This window comes from Equus przewalskii, chromosome X, assembly GCF_037783145.1.
Source record: "Equus przewalskii isolate Varuska chromosome X, EquPr2, whole genome shotgun sequence".
NCBI classification, from domain to species: Eukaryota; Metazoa; Chordata; class Mammalia; order Perissodactyla; family Equidae; genus Equus; species Equus przewalskii.
The window spans coordinates 95567152-95576151 of NC_091863.1; the positions used below are offsets into that span (position 1 = coordinate 95567152).

A 9000-nucleotide genomic window follows, 5' to 3' on the forward strand; every position below is an offset into this window, starting at 1 on the left:
TGAACCTTTTATCATTAAGAGGTAAACTTCTATATCTCTAATAATACTTTTTGCTTTTAAGTGTATTTTGTCTGATATGAATATAGCTATACAAGTTTTCTATCACTAATATACTATTTGTGTGATTTATCTCTCTCCATCTTTTTATTGTCAACCTATCTGGAGCCTTATATTTTGGATTTGTCTCTTAAACAATGTATGCGAGTATTTTTTTTTTTTTGAGGAAGATTAGCCCTGAGCTAACATCTGCTGCCAATCCTCCTCTTTTTGCTAAGGAAGACTGGCACTGATCTAACATCCATGCCCATCTTCCTCTATTTTATATGTGGGATGCCTGCCACAGCATGGATTGACAAGCAGAGCCATGTCCCCACCCGGGATCTGAACCGGTGAACCCTGGGCCACCGAAGCGGAACGTGTGCATTTAACTGCTGCACCACCAGGCCAGCCCCTGTATGTGAGTATTTATCAATCGCATTTGACAATAGTTTTTTTAACTTGAGCATTTAGCTCATAAACATTTAATAAAATTATTGATATATTTGTGTTTCAAACTACCATTTTATTTTGTGTTTGTATTGGTTCTATGTTTCTTTCACTTCTTCTTTCTTGACTTTTAAAAAAGTTGACTGAGAATTTTTAAAATTATTCAATTATTTTCCCTCTCTACTAGTTTGTAAATTTATATCCTGTTGCTATTATTTTAATAGTTACATCCTATTAATTCCTACATATGTAATTATCTTATCAAAATACAAATTTAATAAATACCTAAATCATTTCTGATATGATACAAGGCCCTTAGAAAAGTTGAATTCCATTTACACTCCTGCTGACATGTTTTGTTATTGTATAGTACTTTAAGTTTATTTTTAAAAAACAGAATAGACTCTTTATGATTCCTTCTTCCGTCAATATTCACTTACATTGCCCACATACTATCACTTTCCTTGCTCTTCATTCCTTCCTGCATTTCGTTCTTCAAAGATCATTTTCCTCCTGAAGTACATCCTTTAGAATTTCCATTAGCGCAGTCCACTGGTGACAAATTCTCTTTGGTTTTTGTTTGTCTAAAAATATCTTTATTTCACCCTCTTGTTGAGTATTTTCGTGAAACCTGCTGCCCTTGGGGTTCCAGCTTGGTATGGGCAGGATGTCCCATAAGCATCCCGATCCGAGCTTTGACTTTTGATGAGTCAAAACCCTAGTGTGAAGTGCCTGCATGCCTTCAGCTCCTTTGATAGGAGAACAATGTCTATCTTAATAGAGTTGCTGGAGATGCTTAAATGAGATAACAGATGGAAAATTCCTGAAACAGAGGAGGAAGGCAGCCAAAGGTAGCTATTATTGTTTCAACTGAAAACTTTGGTTCCTAAGTTTCACGTTTTTAAAGTTTGTGTTTTTGCAATTGGAAAATAAAATGTGGCCTCCTTAGAGCCACAAGAGTCTGAATCTTTGCAATTGGAAGTGCCTCCTGACATCCTGAAACATGAGGCCAGAGATAAGGGATGCTCAATATCCAACTGGAGCCGGCTTAGCAAATGTTCCTCGCAGCCCTGCATGGAGAGACCCTTACTTTGTCCTAATGACCCAACCCAGGTACCTGATACACAATTCACTGCTTTTCAACATTTTTGTCAGAGTTCTTAGGTCTAGTCTTTGTATTTTTTGATGCCACCATGTCCAACTGCAGATCGCCTGATTTGGTGATGAAGCCATTTAAATTCAGAACAAGAATCTGCTTAGAGGTCAGGGTCATATATCATAGCACTGGGGAGCCAGAGGAAGAGTCTGAAGGTAACGCATAAGCTACTGCCAGCATCACCCCTGTCTCTGCAAGATGACCAATCTGCCTTCTCTCTACCTCCACCACCGCCACCACCCCACTGTTCCATCCACAAGAGAAAGGCCGCAGTGCTGAGATGGAAGGTGCTTCATCTCCAAATTTGGATTGCCTACTCTAAGGAGTTATAAGTACTGGAGCGGGAAATAAGAAAGCAGAAAGGAGCAGGTGAAGTACCTTGGCAGGCTGAAGATGAACCAAACAGAGGCTGAAGGGCACAATTGTCCACTCGCTTCCAAGCATCAGCAGTCTAGAACAAGCAACAGCAACAACTTTGCACTTGGGCAGTCCACTTGTGCAGTGCATGCCACCACCACCCTGACCCCCAAAAGCCCCACAGGGACCTCCTAGCCACGCTCTACGTGAGGGAAGAAGACATGCTTTCCCAGAGCCCAGTAAGCGTTCCCAGTAAGGGAAAATAGAGTGTTATGGGCTGAGTTGTGTCCCTCCAAAGTTCCTATGTGGAAGCCCTAATTCCCAGACCTGAGAGTTGGGTCTGAGAATGTGGCTGTATTTGGAGATAGGGCCTTAAAGAGGTGATTAAGTTAAAATGGGGCCATTAGGGTTGGTCCTAATCCAATCTGACTGGGGTCCTTATAAGAAGAGGAAATTTGGACACAGGGACTCCAGCAGGCAAGGGGACAATCCTGTGAAGAGGCAGTAAGAGGGCAGCCATCTGCAAACCAAGGAGAGAGGCCTCAGGAGAAACCAATCCTGTGGGCACCTTCATCTTGGACTTCCATCTTCCAGAACTGTGAGAAAATAAATTTCTGTTGTTTAAGCCACGCAGTCTGTGATACTTTGTTATGACAATCCTAGCAAACTAATACATGAGCCAGTGGTTCCATGGCTCATTCACTTCAGACAACCCTGCATGGCATTTCCACGGAGTTGCTACCTCTCCTGGGCCAGTGATGCCAAATACAGCAAAGGAGAGATCCCCTCAAGAGCTCACAGAAGGGCAACCTGGCAACACTTCCTCGAGTTGAGGAAGAGCTGTGTCAGCAGCAGAGAGCTGTGGTTCGGCGATCTAGTCGAATTGTGTTTCATTCCTCACACTTCTTCCTCAACTATAGATTGAAGGAGGAAGGTATTAATGAAGAAAGATTGTAGGAGAGTGGCTTTTAACCATTGCTGGGCCACAGACACATTTAAAAATCTACAAAGCTGGGGACTCAGAAAAATACCGAGTCTGTATTAGTTGCCTATGGCTGCCTTAACAAATTAGCACAAATTTGGTGACTTAGAACAAGAGACATTTATTCTCTCAGTTCTAGAGGCCAGAAGTTCAACATCACTTTCTCTGGGCTGAATTCAAGGTGTGGGCAGGGCTGTACTCTGTTCCTTGCCTCTTCCAGTTTCTGGCAGCTGCCGACATGCCTTTGCTTGTGGCTGCATCTCTGCCTCTGTCTTCACATCACCTTCTCTTCTGTGTGCATCAACTCTCCCTCTTCCTTTCTCTTATCAGGACACTTGTGATTGGATTTAGGGCCCATTCAGATAATCCAGGATAGTCTCCTCATGTCAAGATCCTTAATTTGACCACATATGCAAAGACTCTTTTACTTGATAAGGTAACATTTACGGGTTTCGGGGATTAGGACTCCATATAGCTGGGTGGCCATTATTCAGCCTCCTACAGAGTCCAAAATCTTTGCATACAATTTCAGGAAGATCATGGACCCCAGGTAGGAACATCTCCTCTGGAACTGCATTTCGCCACAGATATGCTGTGAGCAGATACATTGGAGGGAGGTCCGTTTATTTATTCAACATCCTTTCCACACCTCAAAATCACCTACAGAGCTGTTTAACAACACAAAATACAAAGTCACACTCCCAGCTCTAGTTCTGGTAAATCAGAATCCTCCAGAGGCTGGACCCAGGAATCTGCATTTCCTTTTTTTTAAGATTTTATATTTTTTCCTTTTTCTCCCCAAAGCCCCCCAGTACATAATTGTATATTTTTAGTTGTGGGTCCTTCTGGTTGTGGCATGTGGGACGCTGCCTCAGCATGGCTTGATGAGTGGCACCATGTCCGCGCCCAGGATCAGAACCAACGAAACCCTGGGCCACCCAAGCGGAGCGCGGGAACTTAACCACTCAGCCACGGGCCGGCCCCCAAGGAATCTGCATTTCTAACAAGCTCCCCAAAATGATTCTGATGCAGCCAGCCTTGCACCCCTACTTTAGCGAGTACTGGTTATGAGGCTGGGAGTCTAAGTCACGTCAGTGTTAAATAGACATACTGTCACCTCCTTCACAGTAAAAGAGATGTCTGTGCACGCCTGTTTGCACAAAGATTTTTTGCACAAGAAAGCACTAATGCTTTTTTTGATCCCCTCCTCCCTATACAAAGGTGAAGAACTTTTATTTGATTTCTATCCCACCTCGTGTTTAATGCATCTGGCCGCAAGGCCCGGAGTTGAGCCAAGGGAGAAAGAGAGGGAGAAAGAAGAGTCGCAAACTCCTTCAGTCGGTGCAGCCAAGCTGCACTTGACACCCCAAGGACCTGCTGCCCACCCCCCACCCCCCACCCCCTCTGGCGTATATTTGCAATGGGCCCTAGGCTGCATGGGGACCCCGCCCCCATGCCCCGCTGATTGGCCGCGCCGGCCCGTTCGTCACGCTCTTTTGTCTCAGTGGGCAGAGGATAAAAGCAGCCTCGGCTGCCGTGGGAACTGTGCTGCCTCTACTTGGCTACCCCTCGCTGGGCAGCCTTGCGGAGCAGCTCCATCTGGCAGTCCCGGGTCCCTTAGCGGCCAAAGAGGCGCAGGTCCTTCTCCCCTGCAGGGCGGCGGAGACCAGAGGCGGAATCCACAGCTGTCAACGCCGGAGCGTCAGCTACCCACCAGCACAGCATAGGTAAAGAAAGGGGGCGCGATTGCCCAGCGCGGAGAGAGGAAGGGGAAGCCCCGCCAGGATTGGGCGGCTCCCCTCCTGGGGAATCGAGAACTGCGAGGCAGAGGAAGGAGCACTCCCTTGGCCAGGCTGCGCCGAGGGAGGAGGTGGGGTTCCACTGGATGCTGCCCAATGGGTAGGATTTGCCTGGATTGAGAGGGGGGCAATTTTAGGGGCGTGGGAATTTCAAGCTGTCTGCCTTCAACCCCCTTTGCATCTCCTCATCGCTTCCTGGGGAGGAATATGTGGGTGTGCGTGTCCAACTCCTGTTGCCTTTCTCCCTGGCAGGTCATCAAAACCGAATGCGAACTTGAATTCTGTGCGGCTGATTGCAGAGCTGGTAGGCCGACGATTTCCCGGGGGAAATGTAATGGGGCGGGGGTCGCTTGGGCTTGTATTCAAAAGATGGGAGAGGGTATTTTCCGCCTGGCTACAGCAGAGGCAGCGGGGGGAGGGGAGAGGGTGTGGACAGGGAGGGAGCGAGGATGAGGGATGAGGCTGCTTTTGACCCTTCCTTCCCCGCCTTGTCCTCCCCTCGGTGGCGTCGCAGTCTTGACGCTCTGAGGTCCCGGATCGGCGTCCCCCGGTGGACAGAGATCGACTGTACCTCGGAGGCGAGCTTTCTCACGGAGGCCACAGGTTGCAGAGGCTGGAAGTGAAATAAAGGCGCGCGCTTGTTCCTGAGCTCCTGTAAGAATCTGAGAAATAACGCGGGGTGGAGGGACTTTGAGAAGGGGGTGTGGTTGAGACCTGAGACCGTGAGGTTAATGAGATCTTATTTATTTCCACAAATCTGTGACCGTTGTGCTCTATTTTGAGAGCCCAATGTCAGCTCCATACCCTGTTACACTTAGAAGCAACAGTTGCCCGCCCTCTTGAAGGACTGGCGGGAGGGGTTGGATGTGGCTGTAAAAAGCACCCTGCCAACACGGAGACACCGGCTGGCTCCGTGAGGCTGTGATTGCCAGTCTCCGGGAGGATATTTTTAGGGCAGTGGGCAGATATCAAACGTACTGGAGGATATTCAGGAAGGGAGAGAATATAGCTGCAGCCGGTTCCCTTATTAACCCCTCCTCCCGTTTTCTTTTTTCTTTTTTACAGTCTCTACTGAGATAGGAAAGCAGAGACCCCCCCCCCCCCCCGCCACGCCTGCAGATTAGGCTTTTCCAAAAAGCCTGAACATCTTGTTATATTCAGATACCCGATCATCATCAGACATGGCTAGCATCCTTTCTCGCGTGGGTAATGGCCGGCGGCAGAACGCACACTTGCCGCCTTGGGCCCACTCAATGCTGAGGTCCCTGGGAAGGAGTCTTGGTCCCTTAATGGCCAACATGGCAGAGAGGAACATGAAGTTGTTCTCGGGGAGGGTGGTGCCAGCACAGGGGGAAGAAACCTTTGAAAACTGGCTGATCCAAGTCAATGGGGTCCTGCCAGATTGGAATATGTCTGAGGAGGAAAAGCTTAAACGCTTGATGAAAACCCTTAGGGGCCCTGCCCGGGAGGTCATGCGTTTGCTCCAGGCGGCCAACCCCAACCTAAGTGTAGCAGATTTCTTGCGTGCGATGAAATTGGTGTTTGGGGAGTCTGAAAGCAGTGTGACTGCTCAAGGTAAATTTTTTAACACTCTGCAGGCACAAGGGGAGAAAGCCTCCCTTTATGTGATCCGTTTGGAGGTGCAGCTCCAGAATGCTATTCAGGCAGGGATCATAGCTCAGAAAGATGCGAACCAGACTCGCCTGCAGCAGCTCCTTTTAGGGGCTGAGCTGAATGGGGACCTGCGCTTCAGGCTAAAGCATCTTCTCAGAATGTATGCAAGTGAGCAGGAGCATCTTCCTAATTTCCTAGAGTTAATCAGAATGATAAGGGAGGAAGAGGATTGGGATGACACTTTTATGAAACAGAAGCGGGCCAAGAGATCTGAGTCAATGGTGGAGAGAGCAACCAGCCCAGTGGCATTTCAGGGCCCTCCACCGATAGAGATCAGCAGTGCCAACTGCAACGTGATAGAGATAGATGATACCTTCAATGACTCAGATGAGGATGTGATCCTGGTGGAGTCTCAGGACCCTCCACTTTCATTCTTGAGCTCTCCTCCCCCCAGACGCAGGGCCAGACTTCGGGATCCAGTGCTAGTCATTGATTCCCCCAACAGTTCCCGGGCTCAATCTCCTTCCACCAGTGGTGGTTCTGGGTCTAAGAATGATAGTCTTGGGGATATGCTTAGAGCCAGGAAGCGAAAATACACAATCCGCTGTTCGTATTGTGGTGAGGAGGGCCACTCAAAGGAAACCTGTGACGAGAGCAACAAGGCCCAGGTGTTTGAGAATCTGATCATCACCCTGCAGGAGCTGACACACATAGAGGAGGACGGGTCAAGAGAGGCCCCTGGCGAACCCAATGATCCTTCTGAGCCACAGTGAGGGGCCAGCCCCCAGCCTTAAATGAACCCTAACCCATATTCAGAGTCCAGCAATGGGAAAACTGGGGAGGGGGGAGTGCTTCTAATTGCATGAATTAATCCTCAAAGTGGCTTTCTTTTGGGGTGGAGGAGAAAGGTCTTGGATACCAGCACAGTGGAGGGAGATGGCCTGACCTCTGTTCTTGCTCTTCACTCCTGCCCTCCCCCGCTGCCTAAGGGTCTATTTTCTGTGTGTGCCCATTTCCTTGATGGCTTTATTCTCTTTGTGAAAGTGGCATAATTCATTGTTAACCATTCAAACAATAAAGAAAAGTACAAAAAGTACAAATTACCCCAAACCCTCCACCCTTATAGAACCATTGTCAACCCTTTGATGAATGTCCTTCTAGATATTTCCCTATATCTACATACCCAGGTATATGTATAGATAAAAGTGATCAAATATAAGTGCTGTTCTATAGTCTGTATTTTTTCACCAAACAATATATGTTGTGGGCTTATTCTATGTCAATAAATATATATCAGCATCTATTTTAATGTCTCTGTGGTACTATTTTTAGGAAAAGGTAAAGGAAAAAGGAATAAGAGAAATATAGTAAAAAGCTATAAAGGGGGGGTGTTGTACTCTGAGGTGGGGTTTTTATCAACCTCATTTTGCAGAGGAAGAAAAGGGAGGAAGAAATGGGCTGCAATACTCCCCAAAGGTAAATGGACAGAGTCCCTTACTACAGCTGACTTGTCCCTTAGGTCACAGAGCCAAACTATGGCATCTACTAGTTGACAGTGCCCCGGTGCTTTCTTCTCTAACATATTCAGAGGAGTCTGATAGATGGAGAGTCTGGCGTTGAGGTAACAGCCCCAAATGGGCATTCCTGGGGCTCCATTCCTGGTCACCCAGGTGAGTGGCAGCTCTCCCTCCTCTGGGTGCATTTGTTAGATTGCTGCTGCTGCTGTTTCTACACAACATCCTGGTCACAACCAGCAATCTCTCCTGTGGCCTGACACTGCCCTCTCCCCACTCCCCAGATAAGGAAAGGAGAGAGCAGCTACTCAGGGGAGCCCAGCACCAGGAGGCTCAGCTCCTGACAGCACTCAGCCTTACTCTGTAAGCCCTGAAGCTACATGCTAAAGGACACAGGCAGCCCGAGGACTCCAAGCCAACCCCGCCCCAACCCAAGAATTGAGAGTAGCTGGGGAGGGATGAAAAGCAATCTAGTTGCCAGGACACGTGAAGGGACATGGGGATCAGAAAGCCAGGAAGCCCCACACACCATTTTAGCAGAGTGGGGGGCATTCATGGGGGAGGGAGAGGGGAGAAGGACCTCCTCAGGAACCCGCCCTGTCCCATCTCCTGATCTCATAATGGAGGCTGATAAAAGAGGATATGTGTGACGTCAGACCCTTAGGGTCCCTATGTTTCTGGTAGGTGCATGAGTCCCTCTCTCTGAGCAGGACGTGGCTGGGGGTGTGGTGATGATTGCACTTAAGGCAGGGGGTGGAGAACGAAATGAATACACAGACCTGAGGACATGAGGGAGTTCATCATGCAAGAAATAGGGACTCCACAGAGCTGAGAGGACAGAGTATGCAGCAGTGGGAGAAGCTGTGTCAGGGAAGAAGTACGGAGCTGTGTGGGTAAGGGGAGAGCCGATGAGGGCACGATGACCAGGGAGACTCACGTAAAGATTGACAGGGACAAGAAGCCTGGTAGGAATCACAGGTTCCGGGGAATCCTACGGAACTCTGGGCTGTGTTGTACCAGGAATGGCACAAGTTGAGGGTCCAAGGAGAGATACTGGGGTTCTAATTACACTAGCAGTTGATGGGCTGCTCA

General features: G+C 48.3%; 1 protein-coding gene across 3 annotated transcripts; it reads left to right on the plus strand.

Annotated features, from left to right (window-relative positions):
- The first annotated feature begins 343 nt into the window (after positions 1 to 343).
- On the plus strand, positions 344 to 7697 carry ZCCHC12 (zinc finger CCHC-type containing 12). 3 transcript variants are annotated; one of them, XM_070604670.1, is made up of 4 exons: positions 344 to 4851; positions 5033 to 5084; positions 5295 to 5434; positions 5846 to 7697. In XM_070604670.1, the coding sequence occupies exon 4, from the start codon at positions 5962 to 5964 to the stop codon at positions 7165 to 7167; it is 1206 nt and encodes a 401-aa protein (XP_070460771.1). In that variant the 5' UTR covers positions 344 to 4851; positions 5033 to 5084; positions 5295 to 5434; positions 5846 to 5961; the 3' UTR covers positions 7168 to 7697. The 3 variants fall into 3 exon arrangements, with proteins under 3 accessions (XP_070460771.1, XP_070460770.1, XP_070460772.1); XM_070604669.1 differs by having other exon boundaries at positions 2126 to 4708; XM_070604671.1 differs by having other exon boundaries at positions 4529 to 4880.
- Positions 7698 to 9000: the final 1303 nt, after the last annotated feature.

What these genes read in the sequence shown, in the direction of transcription:
- ZCCHC12 (XM_070604670.1), top strand. Translation starts at nt 5,962, where the DNA reads ATGGCTAGCATCCTTTCTCGCGTGGGTAATGGCCGGCGGCAGAACGCA.